This window comes from Entelurus aequoreus, linkage group LG07 (assembly GCF_033978785.1).
Source record: "Entelurus aequoreus isolate RoL-2023_Sb linkage group LG07, RoL_Eaeq_v1.1, whole genome shotgun sequence".
Lineage (NCBI taxonomy): Eukaryota > Metazoa > Chordata > Actinopteri > Syngnathiformes > Syngnathidae > Entelurus > Entelurus aequoreus.
Genome location: NC_084737.1, coordinates 31,870,072 through 31,896,972, shown reverse-complemented (window position 1 = coordinate 31,896,972; position 26,901 = coordinate 31,870,072). Strand labels below are relative to the sequence as shown.

At 41.0% G+C, this 26,901-nt stretch overlaps 1 protein-coding gene across 3 annotated transcripts in view; it reads left to right on the top strand.

Annotated features, from left to right (window-relative positions):
• LOC133653679 (ankyrin repeat and SAM domain-containing protein 1A-like) overlaps window positions 1-26,901 on the top strand; it is a 121,703-nt gene that overhangs the window by 44,226 nt on the left and 50,576 nt on the right. For 2 of the 3 annotated variants that reach the window (XM_062053230.1, XM_062053229.1), the window contains exons 2-11: window positions 2,941-3,021; window positions 3,185-3,341; window positions 3,952-4,014; window positions 18,266-18,562; window positions 20,969-21,044; window positions 21,137-21,238; window positions 21,301-21,381; window positions 21,453-21,622; window positions 23,077-23,139; window positions 25,061-25,193. In XM_062053230.1, coding sequence (XP_061909214.1) covers window positions 2,941-3,021; window positions 3,185-3,341; window positions 3,952-4,014; window positions 18,266-18,562; window positions 20,969-21,044; window positions 21,137-21,238; window positions 21,301-21,381; window positions 21,453-21,622; window positions 23,077-23,139; window positions 25,061-25,193 — 1,223 coding nt within the window. The remainder of the gene's footprint in view (window positions 1-2,940; window positions 3,022-3,184; window positions 3,342-3,951; window positions 4,015-18,265; window positions 18,563-20,968; window positions 21,045-21,136; window positions 21,239-21,300; window positions 21,382-21,452; window positions 21,623-23,076; window positions 23,140-25,060; window positions 25,194-26,901) is intronic. The other variant, XM_062053231.1, reaches the window with a different exon arrangement.

Sequence of the window (26,901 nt, the reverse complement as noted above, 5' to 3'; positions counted from 1 at the left end):
TTGTCCCACTGGCACAGAATAGGAAAGAAATCAAATGAGCGTACATTCCCATTAGACATGCAATATAGGTCAAAGGTCAGAAATTCTACTACACTTGAAACTAGGGCTGGGCGATATATCGATATACTCGATATATCGCGGGTTTGTCTCCGTGCGATTTAGAAAATGACTATATCGGGATATTCGAGTATACGTTCTCACGCAGTTGCTTTTAGCTGTGAGGCATTAAACTGCATGCGTTTCTCACTCTTTCCTGTCTCTCCTTCTCACAGAGACTTTAAAACAAGCGCTCCTTCTTACATACGTCACATACTGTCACGTGAGCAACGTCACACGCTCCCGCGGAGCGAGAGGTAGCGACATGGTAACGTTAGCTGTGATGCTAACAGCTAACGGTGTGGTTTGAGTGGTAATACGAGAGAAAGAAGGTGAGAATCTGGTAACAAATGGAGGAATAATTAATTCCCAAGAAAACCATCGTCTGACGGTGGTTTGGCTTCAAGCGGGAATATGTCTTTACATCATGTTAAAATCTCCGTTCGGTGCCACACCAACTAAATGCCTAAGCAACTATTTCCACATCAACACCGTAGGACATATACTATTTGATATGCAGCTCATTTTTACGTGACACTTATTTAAATATCTTGTGTCATCATGCACAAAAGTGCACTTGTAGCTTGTTTTTAAATGTCTCTGACAATCTTGCACTTTCTGTTTTGGAAATGACATGAATGTTTGTGCCACTGCTTAATAACTGTTTAATAAATACAGTTTTGGTAAATTGACTTAGTTGTGATTTCCCTCTCTGCATGAAAGTTTAAAATGAGCATATATTAATGCAGTATGAACAAGAATGTTTTAATGTAGACACATAGAATCATCATACTGCTGTGATTATATGCATCAAGTGTTAATTCAAGGCTTAGGCATAATATCGAGATATATATTGTGTATCGTGACATGGCCTAAAAATATCGAGATATTAATACAAGGCCATATCGCCCAGCCCTCGTGTGTTTCTACATTTGTTGTTTGTTCTATTTTATTTTATGTCTAAATCTACCATGTTCACATTGGTTAAGTTTGTAGTTATGCAACTTTTAATTTGGCTATTATGCTGTCATTTTGACAATTGTTTTGATTATATTATATCTGCAATATTTGAATGATGATAAATTAATATGTTGTGGATTTCACCAAGGTGCCGGTTTGAGTAAACACTTGGTTGCTTTTCCAAACACGTCTTTAATGGTAAAATGCCAACATGAAAATGCTGAACAGGAAGTGCTTAAAGTTTAATGGCTTTGTAAATACACTGAGACAACCTCTAAGTTCATTGTGTTCTTCATAGTGATTTTGAAACTGCACCAATTTTTCCCCAACTAACTTTAACTAACTTGAAATGTTTTGCCAAGAGGATTAGTTGTAATATATACATTTTAAGAATGTGCTTGTTTTATTTTTGGCCAACGTAAAACAAACAAAACAAAACATTTTGAAGTTGTCTTGATTTTTTAAATTGTTATCCCATATTTGTATCAGTCCGGCACATGTGGGAATAGATTTTCCTTCATGCGGCCCCTGAGCTAAAATTAGTTCGACACCCCTGTTTAAGAGTATTTAATGATAAAGAGTTGTTTCTTCACTTCCAGTTTGTGATGTAACGTGGGTACACTTCTTGTTGTAGACACGTCCGTGTGTGGATCTTCTACCACTCTGTTCTAATAGAGCACGGCCTGTAGGTTTGATAGCATAGTTACTCAGACAGCAATGTGTTCATGCAAGTTTAAATTGGGGTATAATGTTTGTAAAAGAACAATACGTTAATGTGTCATGTATTCATGTTAGCATTTAAGTTAGGTAGTGAGTAGCAGAAATTGAGGTGTTTGGCCACAATACCCAGCAATATGTTTGGAGGACAAAAGGTGAGGCCTTTAATCCCAGGAACACCAAACCTACCGTCTAGCATGGTGGTGGTAGTATTATGCCCTGAGCCTGTTTTTCTGCCAATGTAACTGGTGCTTTACAGAAAGTAAATGGGACAACAAAAAAGGAGGATTACCTCCAAGTTCTTCAGGACAACCTAAAATCATCAGCCCGGAGGTTTGGTTTTGGGCGCAGTTGGGTGTTCCAACAGGACAATGACCCCAAACACATGTCAAAAGTGGTAAAGGAATGGCTAAATCAGGCTAAAATTAAGGTTTTGGAATGGCCTTCCCAAAGTCCTGACTTAAACGTGTGGACAATGCTGAAGAAACAAGTCCATGTCAGAAAACCAACAAATTTAGCTGAACGGCACCAATTTTTTCAAGAGGAGTGGTCAAAAATTCAACCAGAAGCTTGTGGGTGGCAACCAAAAGCGCCTTATTGCAGTGAAACTTGCCAAGGGACATGTAACCAAATATTAACATTGCTGTATGTATACTTTTAAACCAGCAGATTTGGTCACATTTTCAGTAGACCCATAATAAATTCCTAAAAGAACCAAACTTCATGAATGTTTTTTGTGACCAACAAGTATGTGCTCCAATCACTCTATCACAAAAAAATAAGAGTTGTAGAAATTATTGGAAACTCAAGACAGCCATGACATTGTTCTTCACAATTGTTTGTAAACTTTTGACCACGACTGTATGTGTGTATGTGTGTGTGTGTGTGTGTGTGTGTGTGTGTGTGTGTGTGTGTGTGTGTGTGTGTGTGTGTGTGTGTGTGTGTGTGTGTGTGTGTGTGTGTGTGTGTGTGTGTGTGTGTGTGTGTACCGAGGATGTCGTTGTGGCTTGTGCAGCCCTTTGAGACACTTGTGATTTAGGGCTATATAAATAAACATTGATTGATTGATTGATTGAAAGTAAATAAAAAGTAATTAAAATAATGAGCTAATTGTTGGGTGTGTTATTTTTGGTATATACTACAAATGATATTGTCTGTTTTGACCAGCATATGGAGAGGTCCCAATGTGAATTGTGTGGACAGCACTGGATACACCCCTCTACACCATGCCGCCTTAAATGGACACAGGTAGTGGTTAATGCCACGTTTATTTATCTTCCACATTACATGAGGCCTGCCCTCACCGCAAAATGTCCCCAGAGAATATAGTATATCATGCTATTGATTTAAAAGTTTGCAAAATCTATGTGTATCTTACTAGAGTTTATACTCTGCCTCATCCTTTCTTCAGTCAGGTGGTGGAATTGCTACTACGAAATGAGGCCTTGACCAACATAGCTGACAACAAGGGCTGTTACCCTCTGCACCTTGCAGCATGGAAAGGAGATGAGCACATTGTCAGGTTGCTCGTCCACCAAGGACCTTCGCACCCCAGACTCAACGAACAGGTCGGGCCTTGCCTTTACAATGTCAGATACATTGGTTTTGTGATTAAAAAAGATCATCAATTGTTTTGTGGAAAATATCTCAACAGCCATTTTTAAGACCAACAGAATGATATCTACAATCTTGAATTAAAAAAACTTGCTGTTCTTAGAAGTCATTTTAGTGATCAAATGGTAAAATATTATATCAGCAATGCATGTGTGATGCACCAAATGAATGTCCATAAGAATGTGACTCCGTGCGCTTCCCAGCATCATGACTCACACTTTGACAAAGTTCCTGATACCATGCACCCTGGAAATGCTTTGAGCCCTGCTCGTGTGAGAAGTGCTTGTTTTCTCTAACCTTGTTAACCATATTAGTTAAACCAATCGCTGCAGACTGGCTTGTTTAGGGTGTACGGAAATGACCCACTATGAGATTTATATATTGAACCAAAACACCCTGATCGTAGGATAAATCTCAATGTGGGTCATTTTGCCCAACCTAATCATGACATCTGATTGGTCATTAACACTTTTAATTGTGCTCTCATGTTTACTTATGATCATCCATGTATTCATTGCTTGTCTGAACAAAAACATCAGCTTATCTTTTCTTCCTCCCTACCAGAGCTCTGTAGACCATAAAGAGTTCAAACGCTGTGGGCCCTTTGACCCTTATATTAATGCCAAGGTGTGTACACCACGCTGCCACAATGTTTCTTTTGAGTGCTTTGATGTGTTGACTTGCTGTGGGTTTGTTGCTAGTGCTACTGCTTCTGGTGCCACTCTACTGTAAAACCATGACTTTGCCTTTATCTAGCTGTCTCTCAGTGGATCTCTTGCTTTCTGCTAATCTATGCTAGCGACACTTTTCCTGCCTTAAAAACATGGACTACCACAGGTTTTCTTGCAATAATTCTGCATGTGACTAGAGGAGATACAAGAAAACAATTATTACATTTTGAAGTAGATGTTAACTAATCATTGTAGTGTGTAGCAATGTTTGTTCAAACACTGAACATGTTTTGGCGTGTAATTTTAACAATTACCAAGCTGGAGGTGTATTTGATATTCCACTCATATTATTAACCACTATTAAAGAAAATTAAGAGTTTACACCAGCTTGCCAAAATCTGTGTGGGGGGCGTGGCTATGGACGTGGTCAATATGTCATCATATCATTTGTTTAACTGTCGATAATGAATATATTTTCTATAATAAAGGCTAAGATAATGTACATGCATTTAAAAATAAATGTTACTAGTAAGTGGTATTAACACAGTTTTTTTTATATTTTATAGTTTTGTTCTATTTTTATAATTATGGGCCTACTGCAATGCAAGTGCCCCTTCACTTGTTATTATTACTGTACAATGTAACACAGGCCCAATACGAGTGGTGCCTGCTGGTCTTTCAAGTAGGGTAAGCTAATATTCAGCTATGGTCTAAATATGAGTACAGTCTCCAAAACAGATACAATTTATAAAGATGCTGGATTTGACAAAGAAAGTCACTTAAAAGATTGTAAAATGCTCCATATGAACAGGAACAACAGAATGAAAATTTCAAAATGCTCTGGCAGTGTTTTATATTTCAAGATTGCTGATTTGCTGTCAATCACGAAGAGATTCAGCCTCAGACAAATCATCGAAGCATCATGTGGAAGCCCGGGTGTCTAAGACAGCCGAACCCGAGCCCACTTCTCATTCTCTTGGCGACATCAAAATTGTCAACGTCTACAAACCACCACCCTCACAACTCACGCCAGTGTCACTGCCAGTGCTTGAACCACCGTGTGTATATGCCGGTGATTTCAACTGCCGGCATACACGGTGGGGATACAGTACCACCTCACCGAGCGGGGAAACTCTTTCTGACTGGGCAGAGCGCAACTCGCTCAACCTTCTCTACAACCCGAAGGGCCCAGCCAGCTTTCACTCCGCTCGGCATAACACTGACACGAACCCTGACCTGGCTTTCGTGAGTGTCGGTGTGGACACCCAGCTCCCCGACAGACGTGTTCTAGGAATGTTCCCCAGGTCGCAACACCGACCGTCGCTGATATCGGTGCCCGAACTCGTGACAACAGTTCCGAGCGGACCGATGAAGCGATGGAACTTCCGGAAGGCCAATTGGAAACTCTATCGCCTCCATACCAAGTCCACACGGTGTCTCCCACCACCAGACACACCCAACGTGGACGAGGCATACCAGGACTTCTGTAGGGCACTAACATCTGCGGCCAAAAAAGCCATCCCACGCGGCCGGCGTAAGAACTACAAACCATGCTGGGATGGCGAGTGCGAGACCCTCTACAGCGCCTTCCTCCGGGCTCCCTATGGCCCGGAGGCTAACAATTCAGCCACTGCCCTTCTTTCCACTCTTGGAAGGAAGAGGCACCAGCGCTGGAAAGAGGCAGTCCACTCCATCGACTTCTCGCACACTAGCCGTATCGCGTGGAGCACTTTGAACAACTTGACTGGTAGGTCTGAGCGCGCACCCCGAACATGCCCCGTTACCGCAAATGCTATTGCAGCACAGGTTGTGAAAAACGGGGCATATACCGGGATAAATCGAGATTTTTCCCGGGCGGTGCGCCAGGAAACTGCAGACCTCTGGAGGACAACAACATCTAGCGAGTGTAACATCTCCGGTGAGTTTTCACCGGAGGAGTTCACAGCTGCCCTCCAGTATACCAAACCAGGCAAGTCTGCTGGGCCTGACAACATCTGCCCAGAACTCGTGCTCCACGCTGCCCCTGCAATGAAGTCCTGGCTGAGAGTTTTCCTGTCTTCTTGCCTGCGCCAACTCCGGATCCCCAGGATTTGGAGAAGGGCCACTGTTGTCGCTATCCCCAAGCCGAACAAGCCAAAGGATGACGTATCGAGCTACAGACCAATCTCGTTGCTCTGCGTCCCCTTTAAAGTCCTCGAGCGCCTGACTCACGCCCGTGTCGAGCCCATCATAGACCCCCACCTCCCCCGGGAGCAGGCGGGTTTTCGACGTGGGAAGTCCACGGTGGATCAGGTCGCCCTCCTTACCCAGGACATCGAGGACTGCTTTGAGGCGAAAAAGAAGGCCGGTGCCGTCTTCATAGACCTGACTGCTGCCTATGACACAGTCTGGCACCGCGGCCTCACCTGCAAACTTCTCCGCCTGCTTCCAGACAGGCACATGGTCAAAATGATCATGGAGCTTGTCTGGAACCGCAGCTTTACTCTCACCACCAGTAACGGAGATAAAAGCAGGTTGCGGCGCCTGAAAAATGGCGTCCCCCAGGGATCTGTCCTGGCTCCCCTCCTGTATAACATCTATACATACGACCTGCCTGCCACAGTCTCACGGAGGTTCGCATACGCAGACGATATCGCGCTGCTGCACTCCGACAGGGACTGGCAGGCCTTGGAGGGAACTCTAAGCCAGGACATGGAGACTTTAGTGGCTTACCTCCATAACTGGAGATTGAAGCTCAGCGAATCCAAGACGGTGACACAAGCTTTCCACCTATACAATTGGGAAGCGGATCGTGAGATCAGGTTCGAGGTGCGGAAGCCGGATGGGGCTTCCCTTACCCTATGCCGGCCTCGTCCTACACCTGAAGACCCTCGTCCTGACCCTAAATACCTTGGGGTCACCCTGGACAGGTCGCTCACTTTCCGTAAACACCTCTTGGCAACACGCAAGAAACTCAACACCCGCGTCTCACTGCTGAGACGGTTGGTCGGGTCCGGTTGGGGTGCCGGGGCAAGAACTCTGCGAACAGCAGCACTTGCCCTGGTCTACTCAACTGCTGAGTACTGCGCACCTGTCTGGGCGCGCAGTGCTCACTCTAAACAACTTGATGTCCCGATCAACGAAGCCTTGCGTGTTATCACTGGATGCCTGCGCCCCACCCCTGTGGAGCTACTGCCCATCTTAGCAGGCATCCAACCCGCTGAGCTTCGTCGCCAAGGTGCTGTAGCAACTCTGGCGGGCCGGGCAAACATGGATGAGAACCACCTGCTCCATGAAAGGCTCACACTCTCCTCAGAGCCAACGCCCCGCCTCCCCTCCAGAGACCCACTGGTACCAGCCGCCCTGAAGCTCCTGCAGCAATGCAGTGACAACAACATCAGGGCGGCTCACTGGGCGAATCACAAATGGAGCACGGACCTGGAGCATACCATCTCCTCCAGACTCCGTGACTTCATACCTGACACCGGCTCAATACCAGGCCTCTCACTACCACGAGTGGCCTGGGTGAGGCTTAACCGCCTCCGAACTGGTGTCGGTCGCTTTCGCTCAAACATGTTCCAGTGGGGCTTAGCACCTAACGCGACGTGTGAGTGTGGCGCGGAGGAGCAGACTGCCGACCACGTGATCCTGCGTTGCCCGATTTATCGTGCTCCTAATGGTTTGCGTGGCCTGGTGGACCTGGATGACTGCTCGGTGACCTGGCTCACTTCTGTGTGTCCTGACATATGAACGGGAGGGCCCCCCGGGCCTGGGGTGGTAAAAGGCATAGACCCTCGGCCTCAGGTCCGGGTGCCGGAAAACAGCTGCCCATACGATGAAGATTCTCTTCTATAGACACTTTACTTCTGTGGGCGGGAGAAAGCTGAGCCTTTATCCAATGACTGTTTAGTTGGGCTGCAATGGAACAACCCACTCTATACTCCGGATGAATGAGATGAACGTCACGTCAGCTATCGCGAAAGTAGCTGATACCGAACAAAAATGTGAACACAAAAGTACATATTTGACCACTTTTTTTTCATATTTTAGGGGAAGCTGAACTTCCCTTGCAGTCTTAGAGCAATTGCCAATGCAGTCTTGAATCCCCATCAGGGTCCAAGGTGAACAGCCTCTGTCATGTTAGTACAAGGCGGGTAAGGTAAGTCGGCAAGTCAGATCTGTAACTTCGGGACAAGAATTGGCTCTAAGGGCAGGGTTGATCTTCCTGAAGTGCAAAGAGGGGTGTGCGCGTGCCGTGGTTAGAGAAGCCGCCGCCCCAACCCCAAGCTGCCAGTCGTTGGAGGCAAGGTTCGAGCGAAGTGGCCTCGAGGGCGACACCTCTGTCTTGCCGCCGAGGCTCCAGACAATCGCGTGCGTATTCAAGTTAAAGTACCAATGATTGTCACACACACACACTAGGTGTTGCTTGCAGTTGATCGTTTTTTCAGTGGCCGAATTTTCGGTGCACCATTAGTGAATAGCGCTTAAATAATAGGCAATGTATCCATTCATACAATGTGTCATTTTTAAGGTGTGGCTAATATTTGGCATCAAGCCAAGCAGCTCTGCGTGCATCTACATATCTGTATGTGCACAGTAGGGGAGCTAGTTATCTATATTATCTTTAAACTTATTTTGCAGGTCTGTAATATTGTTTAAATATCACCTTTGGCGAGGCATGTTTTAAAGCACTGCTGGCATCGCCGCACTTCCGCATTTAAAGTTTCACCTTGATTGATAGTTTTGAAGCCCAAATACCTCCGTATTGCGCTTCACGCACCCTCTTTATTAACCAGTATAATTGCTTTTATTTGTCATTTTTCCTCTCAATGCTCTTTCTCCTTGTGTGCGTGCTGACACACTCAACATGCTCCTCCGCTCTGTACATCACCGCCGCACGGCAGCATGTGGACGGAAAAAATATACCGCTATTTTTCTAAGACAGTAAAGTACCATTTTCAATTCATTGGTACCGTGATACTTTATTACTACCGGTATACCGTACAACACCCTGTGTGTAATATGTTTAGCCTCATCCTCCACTGATAGTCATACTTGATAATGATATTTACAATACAAAGAAATGCAGTTTATTTGCTTTTAGCTTCGAGGTACAGCTCCACACTGTGTATGGACACACATAATTAGCTGCTAGATGCTTGTCAGCCGGGGGACTAAAAATAAATACTGTGTCAGTCAGAAGGGGTTTGGCGTTAGTGTTTGTCAATAAAATACATTAATCACATACGTTTTCACGTAAATCGACCGATACTGATTGGTGGCCGATTGATAGGCACATCCCTAATATATTGTCAGTGTATTTATTATAGCACACCTAACCACAAGTGCCACTGTAACAAAGTGCAGAGTCTCCATCTTATTTAGTCTTGTTCATTTCATCATCATCTAACGAGGGATGCCCTACGACCTGCCTCCATGTTTGAGTTAGGCTGCTGACTCTGACATCATTAACAACCCCCCGCCCCCATCCCCACCCCTGTTAGAGCGTTGCAAACATGTCAGCCTCTGCATAATTGTGTTTTGAGCAGGCATAGCTGGAAGCCCACCAAGGCCCTGTAGATAAAGCTGCACACTATTTTTGAACATGGTCAACTAATCCTCTTAGTGTTTGGAAGGGAAAAATTACTTCCCCCATAGCAGCATCTAGCTGCCTGTTCAGTCAGTGTTTCTTTTGGGATGTGTTGACATTATGAATGATGTCTTAATGTAAACACACCGTGGTAGTTTGAAGGAGTGGGCACTATTGCTTATGTGGCTAAATAATTGATGGATTGTTATGAATAAATCAAAAAGGAAGATGCTCTAGCTTTGGCTGTGGTTGATGGCACCGTGTGATCTAGCAGGAGGGGTGGAGAGAGCCATTTCATTAGGAGGAGGATGGGTAGCTTTCAGTGTAGCTATCTCTTTGCATCAGCATCAAACAGAGATTTCCATGCCACACTTGTCTCTGTGTAGCATGGAAATGGGCAGTTTGGCCCCACCTCCAACTTAGTGCTCATGTGATGTTGAGGAGAGGAGGAGGCACAGCGTTGTCAAGGTAACACTATTGCGGCTTATTGGCCATACTGTAGTGGCGAATGGCCAAGTGAAGACGGAGAGCTTTAAGGGGAGGTTTCAGTTGTCTACCTCAGGGTAGCGAAAACCTTCCTATCTGCACTGGATCTAGTTGCTTGTCATCTTGGTCCCAGAGGCCTGACAGGCTGGTGCACACTCTCCTGATTTTTGTAGAGTTGGTGTTAGGGTTGTATGGTATACTGGTACTAATAAAGTACAGCAGTACTAATAAATTTAAAAAAGGTTCTATACTGCCTTTGAGAAATACAGGTACTTTTTAATCATGCGCCTCCAGGTTCACCAAGCCGCATGTCGCAACCCAACACACACACAGACCATATGCAGGCCAAAACAGCATGAAGACCGAAGAGCGAGAATAAACATATTTTGGCTTTAAAACTAACGATAAAGGTGGCGCTATAAACATTGAAGCTAGAGCGGTGCTTTAAACATAGCTAGATAGCCTGTCCACAGTCAGTGTTTTAGCTACTTCTAAATCACTAATTCTCTCCGCCATTGCGACATAAACTACAATCGATCCGTTGTGGTGAAGAAGGAGCTGAGCCGGAAGGCAAAGCTCTCAATTTACCGGTCGATCTACGTTCCCATCCTCACCTATGGTCATGAGCTTTGGGTTATGACCGAAAGGACATGATCACGGTACAAGCGGCCGAAATGAGTTTCCTCCGCCGGGTGGCGGGGCTCTCCCTTAGAGATAGGGTGAGAAGCTCTGCCATTCGGGGGGAGCTCAAAGTAAAGCCGCTGCTCCTCCACATCGAGTGGATCCAGATGAGGTGGTTCGGGCATCTGGTCTGGATGCCACCCGAACGCGTCCCTAGGGGGGTGTTTAGGGCACGTCCGACCGGTAGGAGGCCACGGGGAAGACCCAGGACACGTTGGGAAGACTATGTCTCCTGGCTGGCCTGGGAATGCCTCGGGATCCCCCGGGAAGAGCTGGACGGAGTGGCTGGGGAGAGGGAAGTCTGGGCTTCTCTGCTTAGGCTGCTGCCCCCGCGACCCGACCTCGGATAAGCGGAGGAAGATGGATGGATGGATGGATTCTTACAAATATCATCCCTGCAGGACGAGGAATAGCTAAATACGCTCCACTACACACCATAGGAGGATAGAATAGCCGACCGCTAACAGCAAGCTTGCGCTCCTGAAGCTAAAAAAAAATGGGTGGGACTATACAAATATCGACTGTAACGCTATATAGTAGATACCACAATGGTTATATCGATATTTTTTATTATCACAAAATATTTAGTTTTTTTCATTGTTTTTAAACTCAAGAAATACATCCCTGGACACAGGAGAGCATCAATTATGACCAATGTATGATCCTGTAACTACTTCAAATTGGATTGATACCCACATTTGTAGTATCACCCAAAACTTAAGAAGTATCCAAATAACAAGTACATACATAATCCATCCAAACATCCATTTTTCTACCGCTTGTCTCTCATAATTTTGACAAAATAATGAAATGGGAAATGACACACTGACACACATGAGCAGCCAATTTAGGATCTTTTGTAACCAGTTTGCTTACTTACTAATAAAAGACAAGTTGTCTAGTATGTTCACTATAAATTAATGCCAAAATTGTTCTATTAAAACGCATGTTTTATGAAACATGCGTTCATGTTCATAAGAAACGCATGTTTAATTCATCTTATGTAGATTTTCTGTTGAAACAAAGCCAGTTAAGTTTTTTGTGGTCCCCTTTATTTTGAAAATATCGAAATACATTTTGGCACCAGTATCAAAATATTCGTATTGGGACAACCCTAGTTGTTGTAGTGGTCTAATGAAAAGCAAAAAAAAAAAAAGTAGTTCCCAACTTCCAGTGGCCGCGGTTCTGTTTTTGATTTGGGTGTCATGGAAAATAGATGTATAAATATTTGGTAATTGATATTGATCATCACGTGTCTCATTGAAAAATCAATGTATCGGCACAAAATACCATTACTTGAGATAATTTTTAAAGTTAAAAACAAAACAATCTGTATATTAAATGCCATTATTTTGTGTTTTTTTTACTGTTCCTCTATTTCTATGCATACATGTTTATTTAAAAATAGGGCTGTCAAACGTGACATATGCGATTAATCACAAAAAATATTCATAAACGCAGATAATAAATATATTTTGTTCGTATATGGTCCTTTACCTCTACCGCGGATGGTTACCTGAAAGGTACGCGGGTTGTTTTACGGTCAATGATCAGGTCAATGCATACGCCAATGCAAAGATGAGCAAGGAGACTCCAACACAGAGGGAGTTGCTAGGAAGTACTCTACTAGTACATTGACAACAAGCATTGTGCGACAAACAAAGCCAGAGGAGTATGATGTTAAGACTTTAAAGACACAAACGTACCGCAAATGAGTTAAGCAACACCTTTGCAGCAACTGCGATTGATCAACATTTTGATTAACCTAGTTTTAAAAAATTACCGTTTTATAAACAAATTCTCAACTAGTATGTTTTAGGGAGACATTCTCGTAATTATCATGAATGATTACATTTATGTTGACATTTCTGTAGTTTGTGTGGAATTGATAATACATGAATGTTGTAATTTAGCCAAAATGGGGCATGTCAGGTGCAATTTAGGTGGTGGAGTGGGTGTCACCCAACATGAATGTTTGCTAGTTTGATTCTCCATCCTCCTGTAACAATGTCAGAGTATCCCTTAGCAAGGTACTGCATTCCAAGTTGCTCCAGATGCAGGTGAATAAGGTGACTGTGTCAAAGCGCTATAGGTGCCATGAAGGTAAAAAAGCGCTATACAAGTGAAGCCCATTTACCATTTACTTTTTCCTGCAACAAAAAGAATGACAATTATTTGGCTGTTATATTATGGAAGGAATTAACTCGTAGTCGTCATATTTAAAAATTATAACACTGCAAGCGATCTGATTTAATTTTTTACAGGTTTTTTTTTGTTTCAATGCATTTTGTTATTCTTTAATAAGATACAGTTTACAGTATATCAATGGTCTGCTCAGGCTCATGCAAGGTCCATGTCTCTATATAGGTCACTTGTCTAATACAATATATGTTTAGATGAATTCATCTGACCCAGTCATGCATATCTGAGCATGTAACATTTGGAATGTAAAAAGAAAACACAGGTTTTACCAGATGTTACCTTGCAGTTCTCATACCCTGCCCTTAATGGGCTAAATAAATTAACTAACTCACAGCGACCTGTCCAGAGTGCCCTACCCCCCACGCCCCCTCCGCGACCCCAAGAGGGACGTGCGGTAGAAAATGGATGCATGGATGGACAATTTTCACAATTGTGGTGCGGTTTACCTACAATTTGTCATTTCAAGAGTTATCGCTTTGAGATTGCACCCAAGATCTGAAAAGGATTTTATGTCAGTTGTGTTTAAAGGACATGTTCCATTTAATCACACGCACACTGAAAGATAACCTAATCTTCCCTTTTTTAAATGGAGGGAGTGTCCAGTGCAAAAACAGTCCTAGTTTGTGGCAGGAAGTTAGTGAGACATTCACCTCGTCACAAAGCTGCAAGGCTTGTTCACTTTGGAATGTGTGACAGTGTCCAAATAAAACAAGTTTTTATTATAGTCCTCTTGTCTGGTCACAGAATAAACATCCACAGAGCTCTTAAAAACTGGTCTTCCAGAGCCTATTTGTTGTCTGATTTGACAACACAGATATTATTTAATAGAGAAGAAACTGTCATACATGCATTCCCTAATCAAACAGAGCACAGCATTGTTTGATTGTGACTGTAGACAGATTAGATGTTGGCATCAGGCGTGCACACATGGCCCCTTGGTGCACAAGCAGCAACAGCTGCTCGAGCTCATCCCTCCTTCTTGCCACCCGCCTCCACTACTACCGCCGCTGGGGGCTAGGGTGATGTAACCTAACTGTGCCGCCAGCTAGGACCTCACGTGACAGAGGTCGCCTGTCAGACCGTGTTACCGTCTCTGGGGCTGCAGGTTAAGGGAACGACACAACATAATTTCTTTGCTCAGTCACAGATCGTTTCCGTGTAAAATCTGGAATAGACAAAAGAACCACAATGGTCAGGTGTTCCTTGAAAGCATTGATCAATAAGCATAGATCTTAATCTAATCTTTTTTGACATGTACTGACATCTAAATCAGGATGGGCTTTTAGACTGTGGTATTCCGCAGCAAAATGGTTTTCATGTAAACAACATGCTCTCTCCAGGAAGGAGGCTGTTGCCACATGAATGTGAATCTTTTTCTCAGTAAGGCTGTGAGGCGTCTGTGCCATTTGCACAATAACCCTGAAGAGCTCCATCTCGCTGGTGCACGTTTGTTGGTATGCTGATGTTGGAAGATCACCAAGATTATACACATTTTATTCTTCTAATGTAATAGCAAAGTAATCATTTTTGCAAAATACTGTATACTTTGTTTACGCGAAAAATGTTCTCATGAATTGATTGTAAATTAAAGGGGTCCTATGAGGATTTTATTCTACATTGAAAGCACATCCTTGTTCAGATCATATGTATTGGATACGCTTTGGTGTAAAATTTGCTCCACAGTCACATTTACTACCCGTTTTTTTAAGTCTATTTGCAAGATGTTTGTCTCTGGAGTCGTCCCCAGATTGCAAATGAAACCACGCCCCACACTCTCCAAAAGTATCATATATATCTTTTAAATGTACACTGTTAAATATATATACATTGTGTCTTGAAGTCGTCACCGCAATTTTTTTTCCCAGACACTGTCGAAGATAAACTTTGTAAACAATATATAGATTCACACCATCACAACACTCTGTACAACTGCACACTCTCCGATCAATATGACATGCATAAAAAAGCTGCGTTTAGCAGCGTTTGTCACTGGATGTTGCACATCTGTGTTATGCACATGCCACAATTAGATTAAAATAATACTTTATCCTATACATTTCTGTGTTTCCTTGTGGCCTGAAGCATAGGTATTACTGAGAGAGTTATTCAATTTCTAAGTAAGTGCTTCCAACTCGCAATGATGTCACAAAGTAGCCAGACATCAAAACTGCATGCAAGCTCACGCCAAAATCCATGAACCTTGTGATTTGCCATTTTGGCAGTGTTTAACACGAGTATCCAACTTTGTAACAACATTTATAAGTCAGAAACGAGGAAATTCATCATAGGTCCCCTTTAAGAGTGTTGTATTCCATTAACCTGAATCTCACCAGACCCTTTTTGTTCGCTGAGTTCCACACAAGGATCTGGGCTCAAAGGTATAGCAAAATCCTTCCAGATAGCAAAAAATAATGAACCAATAAGGATCGCCGGGCGGGATTTCATAGATGTGACGTAGCGCCAAAGCGACTGTTTGATTCAAACAACAATGGCGGCACGCTCGCTGCGTCGTGTACTGACATTGATTCTGCTATTGCAACTGTTTTGTCGAATCTATCGGATATTAATTATTCAAAAGATGAACAGAGAACGGTTTTGAAGGCATTTATTGGTGGCAAGGATGTTTTGGCTCTTCTTCCGACCGAGTTTGGATTTCCCAGCGTCGCTCTCATCAGCGTCACGGGTTGATTTCGATGTGAGTGGTTGAAGTAGCACTTTATTCAAGAAAACGGACAAGTGGTTTATCCAATCACATACAATGATTTTTTTACAAGGCCCTCTGCTGAATTTCCCCTAGGAATCAATAAAGTACTTTCTATTCTATTCTATTCTATTCTTCTGAAATACATCTCCTATTGAGAACTCCCAGATCCTTGTGTGGAGCTCAGCGAACTACAAGGATCTGGCGAGAGTCAGATTAGTCTTCCATGTCCTGTCAAACAATACACTTTTTAATTATAATAATCACATGTTTATCCTGGTTAATCATGATTAATAGCATTTTATTACTTAATTGCTTGATTTGAATTAGCTTTAAAAAGACCCCAATATTTTAACACAAATACACAAACTTGTTCAAAATATTTTACTTGAATGCACATCATTTATTTGCTGAAAAGTTTTTAACAGTGTTATCTTAAGTCATGTCTGGGTGTATTTTGAAAGGAAATTTGCCACTGAGCACACCAATTGCAGTGTCCTCAATCATTTTTGCTCTGATCACTAACTCTATAGCAACCTGCAAGTCTTTCAGGTAATCATCTGCAGTTGGTAAAGGAAAATATGCTGTCAAAATAAATTGTGACTTATCTGTGTTCATACATGATTAATGCAATATTTTTTATTAATCACATGAGTTAGGGCTGTCAAAGTTAATGCTTTAACATGTATTAAGTTGAGGTATCTCGACTGACAACAAGCAGCAACAACTTTGCACCTGTAAAATATAAATTGATCCATGAGTTTTGTCTTGCTCGTTTATAATTGTGACCGTCAAGAGCGCTTACAGCAGTTAATGGTTGTATCTGTACAACTGTATTGTATCATATTGACACATGCTTCTACAAAAATGGGGTGTTTGATTTAGCTCTTGGATCAATGTCCAATAGATTGTGTGAATTAATTAATTCCCCCTTCGGGGATGAATAAAGTACTTCTGATTCTGATAAATTACCTTAATGTTGTGTTTTAGTGAAAATGCTATCTTAGTGTATGCACATAGTGTCTACATATGTTGCAAATATCACCGAAATAACAAACTATGTGTATGACCATAATAAACTGCTCAGAAGTAAAAAAGAGTCCTTAAAGTTGTTTGTGGTCAATTTGGAAGCTTGTTTGTAAGTTCCAGAGAAGGCCTGGTGTCAAATTATTAACAAAAGGAGTCTTTCTAACAATGCAGGATCAGCTCACCAGGTGTCTTTGTTCCACTCTGGTTGTCGCCTAGAAACAAGGGAGTCTCCTGTAACTCCAATTCATACACACATTTGCATAATCATGACTCTTTTTTTGTCTTGAATGTGCACAAGAATAACAAATATGGCTACTGAGGCAGCAGACCTTAATATGTGAGGAAGTGAATCATGCTGATGTAATCACTGTGTGTGTGTTTGCATGCTGAAGTCATCTCCATCTGCAGAGTTTATCTCACTAATAAGCAAATGCTTGACAATGCGGCACAGATGAAAGTGGGCACGATACTTGTATGTTACGGTCTGCCTTGATTCTGCTTGTGTTTGAGTTCATGTTGTCACAGGAAGGCGAGAAGAGAGGAGAGATGCTCTTCTGTGGAATGACTGGCTTTTAGAACATGTTACCCCTACAATCTGTGGTCTTATCTGCCACACCCATTTCTTCTCTCAGTCAAAAGCCTTCTGGGCTACATTTAGTTAATTGTTTGCAATTCTCGACCGAGTCTTGGTTTCTGTTGACTTTACTGTGGTGAACAGCATATGGACTGCAGACGTTGTATAGTTATCATTAACAGTATCTGGATGCACCACAATTTTAGTTATGACTGTCTTACATTGTTGCTTTTCCCATGCTATCCTCACTGCAGCTCTGTAAAGTCTGCCACCTGCTGGCCATGCAGGTATCAGCAGGGCTAGAGCTTTTTACCTTGATTAGTATTGATTTTGTTGATTCATGCAGTCATTCGATCCAATAAGCAACACATAGTGAGTTCATATCGTTAGTGTGTGATTCCTGCGGAGTATGCTTGCGTCCTTTTTTAGCCATGAATGCAGTACAGATTTATGAGCATGTAAAAGAGCATGCATACATGAGGTTATATGTGTACAAGGATTAATTACTGTAGCATGAGATTAAGAATTATAGTACTGTACTGGGCATTGACTGCCATTTGTTTCTCTCTGTGGAGGTTTATGTTGTAATCCTTTCACTGTTCTGTGTATGTCCTCACAATTCCAGTTACGTAAAGGGTTTTAATACATCTCACGTGGTGAATAAGGACAGAATTCAGCTCACCAACACAGGCACGACCTCACCAAGTGCGTTTATGTCCCAGTGGTCCATGCGTCTTGTAGATCCACACCTGCCTGAGTGTTTCTGTCTATTTATCAGCACCACTACATCCTCCTTTCTCTACATCTATCTGCACTGTGTTTAATGGTGGTTGGTACTTTCTGTGGTGTTTTTTTGTTTAACCCTAGTACCAATTAATGGTAGTCACAATTTGTCCTAATTTGACCTAACATTTAACTATTTTCCCGTGTTTCCGCTTCTAAAACCGTACGTCTTTCCTCGATAGAACAATGACAATGAGACGCCGCTGCACTGCGCCGCTCAGTATGGACACTCACAGGTCGTCCGGCTACTGCTGGAGGAGCTGACGGACCCAACCATGAGGAATAACAAATTTGAGACTCCCCTGGATCTTGCTGCACTGTACGGCCGCCTAGAGGTGGTCAAGCTGCTTCTCAGCGCCCACCCAAATCTCCTCAGCTGCAACACCAAGAAGCACACGCCGCTGCATCTGGCCTCCAGAAATGGACATCTTTCTGTGGTGGAGGTGCTGCTACATGCTGGCATGGACATTAACTATGAGGTGTGTGTTTTATTTACGTATTTGGTATAGTGGACATAACAAGTTATGTTGTCAAGGTATGCTTGGATGAGTTTAATTAAGGATGGTCGATGTAGCTTAAAATCTATATTGCAATATATATTGCAGCCTCCAGCGATAAAGCTATATATCATGATGTATTATTTAGTATATTAAATGGTAATAGAACCATTTCAAAACAGGTTACAAATGCTCCAAATTAAGCTGCTGATGTTTGCGCTAACATATTACGTAATTTCCAGTTGTATTATTTCATCAAAACTATTATCAATCTACTAGTTAATTTACTGTATGGTTACCTCCTGTTGTAAACATATGTTAAAACATTTCTTCTTCTGTTGTTTGCCTACTTAAGATTCATTTTGACAATACTACTAATTTGGGTATCGATTCACTACCAAGTAGTTACAGGGGCAGTATCAGTCATACTAATGCTGAGACTTAAACATGTCAAGATCATTGAATGATACCATTTTTGATTACAATTATGATCAGACAAAAACACAAGACGGCAGTGTAACATCAACTAATTTTTGAAGGGGGACTGCACATTTTTTGGATAATCCACATACCTTTTGTAAGACAAGACAATACATGTTTTTTATGCATTTGTATTTGTAAATAAATGCAATCAAAAGTCAGCTTACAATGAAGCCTATGAGAGTCACTCTATTCTGCCTTCGAGACCTTAAACATCCAAACGCCTTCTTTAAGGTTTTATATACATGATGTAATTATACATGTAATGTCATAACAGTCTAATTATAATAATTTGTAATATTCATTATTTTGCTCATTTTAAGCATACTTGGCACATTAATTGGAAAAACGCATCACAACGTTCACTTTTTTTTCCCCAACAGTATTACTGATTATTACTCACTACTAACTTCATTAGAGCCAACAAACATCATAAAAGGTCACTTACTGTATAAGGTCTGCTGTCATTAGGATGCCCACTGATTGAATCTTGTTATATATGAAGAATGACTCATAGTCCTTGCGAAGAAAAGGTTTTTTTTTTTGTGTTGTTCTCGTGATTTCCGGGTTTAAATTGTCTGTGAAAGTGTACCAACTTGTCGGATTACGTTCTCATCCTTCTACTATCAAGATGAGAGACATGATTATTGATTTTGAATAAACTTTTACAAGCTCCGACGAGAGAAAGTAGCTCACTAGTAGATGCTGTCAATATAGGCACACAAGTTAGTAGTCATGGCTTTGCCAAAAATAGTTTGTCTGCATTAGCGCTTATAATAACAATATCACTAATACTTGGTTGATATTCAAGTCGCGAAATGTAAATTGTTGGCGGTTTTTGCATGGTTATTTATTGGGTTTTCTGGGCGGAATAGAGGACCCCCCATTGGCTCCATTGTAAGCATACTTTTATTTACGTTTATTTACAAGTTATAATGCATTAAAAAATTACACGGGTCGTCTTGTCTTTCATGTAAACAATAGGCAAAAAAAAGGAGCAGTTTTCCTTTAAATTATTTTTTATTATTGGCTCTGATTTAAATATTTCGTTTTTTGCCCTTAAAGCCCTCCTGTGTCTAAGGCATTACTTCCTAAATTTGTAAACCGTAACAAAAACAACAACATTTTGTGTTAATGAAAAAAGTTCATGATCAATACTACCCTGAATTATCGACAATATATTGATACTATACTTTGTATCGTTATCAATATATTATGCAACCCTAAGTCTGATGTGGAAAACTAGAACTAGAGCAGAGACATACATCAGTTACCACTAACCTTACACTTTTTTTTCTAGATTAACGGATAGAAATTTGTACAAAGATTTCCCACAAAGTGGAAGATTAGTTCCATATTTTTTTGATCACAAATTGCAATTTTTTTGTACTAAAATTTATACCCCCATTGAACAAATGATATTGACTAACCGATGTTGACATTGCAGGATTTCCTATGACAAGGCTACTTCCCATTCAAGCTGTATTATTTCACATTCTTTAGCTCTGCAACTTGGTTTTGGGATATACACAATAGAGCTGGGTTATGCACCCCGAGATGGTGGGGAGGGGCCCATGTAACCCGGGCTGTACCAAACGGTGCCATCCATCTGTCTGGAGATGAGTTTTCTTTCTTTCTGCCCTCCTTTTCGTTTAAATCAAGGCTAGTCTCGTGGCTTCAGGGCCTGCATCATGCTGGTTGCAATTAGCATGGTCTTGTGAGCTGAAAAATGGGCTGCTTGTACTTTTAAACTGAAATAAGTGTGTACTAGGTGCTAACTAAATACAGCCATTGCATGTTCATTAAAAACTTATAGAATGTGTTTTTTATTTGAATGTCGGGCCTAGACAAGGAAATACATACCTGCTGCCCGCCCATGTTTTCATCACTTGAATTGTGTTTTATTAGACAGAGAAAGGAAGCGCGCTCCACGAAGCAGCCCTGTTTGGGAAGACAGATGTGGTGCAGAAACTACTCCATGCAGGTCAGACATCAGTGCCGCTGCATTTGAATACCACAGAAAATTAATTAATTAGCATGAAAAAAAATGGTACTCCTCCCTTTGCTGACTCTCAGGTATCGATGTGAACATGTTGGACCAGAAGGGCCTAACAGCCCTGGACACAGTCAAAGACATGCCCTCTCAGAAGAGCAGAGAGATAGCTGCACTCATCCAAGGTATAAGTGTTTCTACTTACAAGGAGAGACAGAGCTGGGTTTGATATCTTTTTCTGCTGCAGGTCTTGGAAAACCACCTGACATCGACCTCCCCCTTCCACCAATCCCTCCGCCACTGGAGAGTCCCAGTCCACAGAAAAAGGGTAAGATTGGCCTGCTCATTCATCAGTTTGAACAATATTATTATCATCAAACATGATCAACTGTTTTTTAGGTGATCTGGACAAAATGAGTGAATTGATATCGCGGCTGGCCCCGGGGCCTGAGGAGGAGAGTCCCTATGAAGCTCTGTTTGAAGCTACCTCCTGCCATTCTCTTGACAGCCTGACGAGCGGAAAATCCTCAGACAGGGACTCAGGAAGACCAGACAGTGAAGCGGGAAAGGTCAGTTGTTATTTCCCACCATATAGTCTATGCAGGATGTTAAATATGAAAACCACAAACTCCCACTAGAGCAGCGTTTCTCAAAGTGTGGGGCGCGCCCCACTGGTGGGGAATAGAGACATGACAGGTGGGGCGCGAGGAACGGGAGGAATTTAAAAAAAAAAAATTATATTCTTAGATTTTATTTTTTTTACTATGCTTTCATTTTCTATCCTCACTGTAAATCACTGTGATTCTGTCTGTGAAATCCGCTATATAAAAAAATGTAAATTACTTATTTTTCCTGTAGGCTTTAAATTTCTAGGTAGGAGCGAAAGTTTGACAGACAGAGCAACAGTAACTACTGGGGGCGGGGCTAAGCGGAACAAACTTTCACGCGGATGGGTTGCTACCCATCCGCACTAATCATCCACTCATCGGGCAGAGAGCTGTGTCCATTCTTCTCCCCTTTGCCCTTTTCAGCTGTTGCTTCACTCAAAACGAAGTACAGGTCTCAGCTGAACATTGAGCATGACTTAAGAGTGACAGTGTCAAGACTGCAACCCCGATTTGAAAAGCTGTGCAGTGCAAAACAGGCTCATTGCAGCCACTAATGCTGGTGTACTGTAAAACTCATGTTCACTTGCCCTGTCTTGCCAAATGCGTAACTCCTCCTTTTTTTTTTTTTTGCAAAGTGGCACTTTTATTTGATTTATTATTGAACTTGATGCAAGTTATTTGATTTATTATTGAACTTGATGCAAGTTATAACACTTTTATTTGATTTATTATTGAACTTGATGCAAGTTATAACACTTTTATTTGATTTATTATTGAACTTGATGCAAGTTATAACACTTTTATTTGATTTATTATTGAACTTGATGCAAGTTATAACACTTTTATTTGATTTATTATTGAACTTGATGCAAGTTAACACTTTTATTTGATTTATTATTGAACTTGATGCAAGTTATTACACTTTTATTTGATTTATTATTGAACTTGATGCAAGTTATAACACTTTTATTTGATTTATTATTGAACTTGATGCAAGTTATAACACTTTTTTTGGATTTATTATTGAACTTGATGAAAGTTATAACACTTTTGTTTTATTTATTATTGAACTTGATGCAAGTTATTTTATTTATTATTGAACTTGATGCAAGTTATACCACAGCTGCAGTTATTTGAGTTATTATTGAACTTGATGTAATTTTATGTTATTGAGTTTGAATGTATACAACTTGATGTTACTTGATGTTCAATACATTTGAAAATGTTAAGCTTGGCATTAGCGTTCTGTTGGGGCGATGGGGGCAGGTGGGGCTTGAAAACTCCCCCTTGTCCAAAGTGGGGGATGACAAAAAACGTTTGAGAACCACTGCACTAGAGGGTGATAGTGGTCCTGTCTGTCTGTATAGTAGGGAGCTTGCTCAACTTGGGCACCATATACTGTATGTCTCTTGTAGAAAGATCGCCTTGTCCTCTCAGCACATGCTGGTGCTGGTCTTGAAGAAGAGGTGAGCTCAGAGGTGAGGTCATTTTCAATTGATGCCCTTGGATTTAAGTTATTGAGTCAAAATGAGTATATAGTGTGAAAAATAAATGTACACATTCTAAAAGATCGGACTCCAAAAGACAGAAATAGCTATGGTGAAATATTGAGTTTGCAGGGAACAGGAAGTACATTGCAATATACATTTGAATACAATGTATATCGATTATCTATTTTATGATTTATATGATTATTTCATGCATTTACAGACTGCATGTGTAAGACCTCCACAAAGCTTTCACACACTAAAATTGGGGCCTAAGCAGGACCGTTTTAACATTAACCTGCCTATTAAAAGAAAAAAACTCAAGTTAAGGTGTAAAATATTGTATAAAAACAATACAACAGATATATACTACTAAAAACTATACTATGTATACTACTAACAACTACATTAGTTTTATGACGTTTAGTAAGAATAATAGAAATGTAACTATCAAAATTTCACGGTACAATATTATCTTGGTATTAAGGCCACAGTACGATATTATTGTGGAATTGTCAAAAAAAAAAAACTTGGTAAAAATCCTGTTGTGTGTAAATGAAGTGGCACGAACGATTAGGATAAACGCACTTACTATAATTAAAGACACACATGATGCTCAAATGTTCTAATTATATTTATTACCACAAAGATGTATTTTTAAGTGCAAAGAATTGTGCGGAAACATCCACTGTTTTAAGCAAATCACGATTATTTTCATCAATGTTGAAATTGTGATTATCAATCATGGTTATTTACTGTTAGTTAAAACATGTTACTGCACTTTCTATTATAAGCAAACAGTATGTGAACTTGGTTTTCATTTCAAAATGAAACTATAAAAACTGGTATTAATTAAAAAAAATTAAATGTACAAAAGACAAAGGGTTAACTAAAATAAATATGCCATGTGAACAGGTGTAAAAATAAGATTATGCACAAAGGGCACATACACATTAACACTTTAATTTTACTGCTCAGAGTATATGTCTTTGGCCAAATAAAACGTTATTACATCCGTTATTTTGGCATGCTTTTTAGAAGTGGATGAATACGGGGCCATCGGTGCAGTGTTGATGTATTGTCTGTATTTTGGGCACCCCACTTTTGTAGCTGTTTGTCGGGGCTTTGCGCCGGTGGCGGTCGGCCTGCTCTGTTAGCAACCAGCTTTACATGGCTGGCAAACAATGGCGGTTGAGAAAAGAAAGGAAGTGTCGTTCATGCTTAATGTGTCTACGCAATTCTATAATTTGTTTGGATGTGCACACCTACACAGCTTTGCCGTGCAACTCATTGTGGTGTTTGTTGGTTTTTCCGTGCGGTTCTGGGAAACGAGCGGGAGTGCCTAGTGAATGGTAAGGGATGCGGTCGTGTCCTAGGGTTAAAATGCATGCCTGTTGGTACCCTATAGGTAACTGCGGGAGGCGAGGGCACTGATGTAATGCATTTATTTTTCTAATATTTTTGGGAGCTACTGCCTAATCTTCCTTCAACTTCTGTTGTCATTCTTACTTGCTCTCACATGAGTCCACTGTCTATCCGTCGCCCCCCGGTAGTTGGCTGAGTGTTGGTTTTGAACGTGCTTTGTTTGAAATGCGGCACAGCCTGCTTTTTAATTGTTATCCCGCCTAATAGAAGAGATGATTATAACTCAATTAATGGCTTGTAACTTAAAGCATAACAATTAGCCAAGAGACAGCTCTTATCTCAAAACAGTCTTAAGTTAAGGTACCACTGTAGTAGTAATTGAGCAGGAACAAGACCAGAAGGAGGGAAGTAAAGATAATGTGTACAAACACCATGGATCTTGCCTGACTGGTTTTACTTTTAAACGTGTGCATTTATTTGATCCAATCATTGCGTCATTTTGTTGTTTTTTTAAACTATTCTGCTGTCTTTGTCTTGTTCTTTGTAGGCTCTATTTACCAATAGCAGTATTGATGAGAGAGGAGAGCCTGCTGAGCAGGAGGAAGATCACACATATGAGTTGTTGCTCACTGCACAAACCAAAGTCCCACCGCCAAGCCAAGAGTCGCAGTTCTACAAAGGTGCGTATCACACTTTAAGTCAGTATAATGAAATGGCAAAACTGATTTACAATGGGTAAATTTAGTCTTTAACACAGGGGTCCCCAAACTACGGCCAGCGTCCAAAATCAGGCCCGCGGGAAGTCCCAAGTATAAAAAAATTTAAAAAAATAAAATTTTTTATCTTTTCTTATCCACTTTGTACCGCTTACTACTCACGGTGTCTCCTGGCCGCTCAGGCAAATCATATTGTCTAAAAATGCATTTTCTCATCGATAACGTGACATCATTGCGCACGCGGAAAGTGCGCTATATATATATATATATATATATATATATATATATATATATATATATATATATATATATATATATATATATATATATATATATATATAGCGTGACATCATTGCGCACACGGAAAGTGCGCTATATATATATATATATATATATATATATATATATATATATATACATATATATGATGTCACGTTATCGATGAGAAAATGCATTTTTAGACAATATGATTGTGGTGATATCCTTTACACACTGATGTCGCTCGTTGATGCAGTACAGCCTGAGGGATTGAAGGTCACGGGCTTAGCTGCTTATGTGCAGTGATTTCTCCAGATTCTCTGAACCCTTTAATGATATTACGGACCGTAGATGGTGAAATCCCTAAATTCCTTGCAATAGCTGGTTGAGAAAGGTTTTTCTTAAACTGTTCAACAATTTGCTCACGCATTTGTTGACAAAGTGGTGACCCTCGCCCCATCCTTGTTCGTGAATGACTGAGCATTTCATGGAATCTACTTTTATACCCAATCATGGCACCCACCTGTTCCCAATTTGCCTGTTCACCTGTGGGATGTCCCAAATAAGTGTTTGATGAGCATTCCTCAACATTATCAATATTTATTGCCACCTTTCCCAACTTCTTTGTCACGTGTTGCTGGCATCAAATTCTAAAGTTAATGATTATTTGCAAAAAAAAAATGTTTATCAGTTTGAACATCAAATATGTTGTCTTTGTAGCATATTCAACTGAATATGGGTTGAAAATGATTTGCAAATCATTGTATTCCGTTTATATTTACATCTAACACGATTTCCCAACTCATATGAAAACAGGGTTTGTATATATTTTTTCTTATTATATATTTTGCTCCATTTTTCAATTGTTGTTATTGTAAATGTAACACAGGCCGTATACCAGTGGCGGCTGCTGGTCTTTCAATTAGTCTATGCTCTTTTTCATCTACCCTCTAAACATGAATACAGTCTCCAGTAACAGATACAATATAGAAAGATGCTAGATTTGACAAAGAAATGTAACTTACACAATTGTAAAATTCTCCATATCAACACACAACAATGAAATTAAACTTGAAACATGTGGTTTATATTTCATTATAGCTTGCTGTCAATCAAAAAGGGATTCTGCCTCTTACAATTCATTGAATCGTCATGCTTAAGCCCGGCGTCCTGGCCAGTTGAGGCCTAACCCACTTCTCATTCACTTTCAGAGACGCTCAGCGTTTGTGGGCAGCACAAAGCCGAGCATTTATCCAATGATTGTCTAATTTGCAGTGGAACAACCCACTCTATGCTCCTCCATTAAAGTCAATGCACTGTGACGCTACCACAATGAATGACGAAAAAGTTGCGTCAGCTGTTGTGAAAGTAGCATATTCTGAATAAAATTTGAATGCATTCTATCGCATAGTCA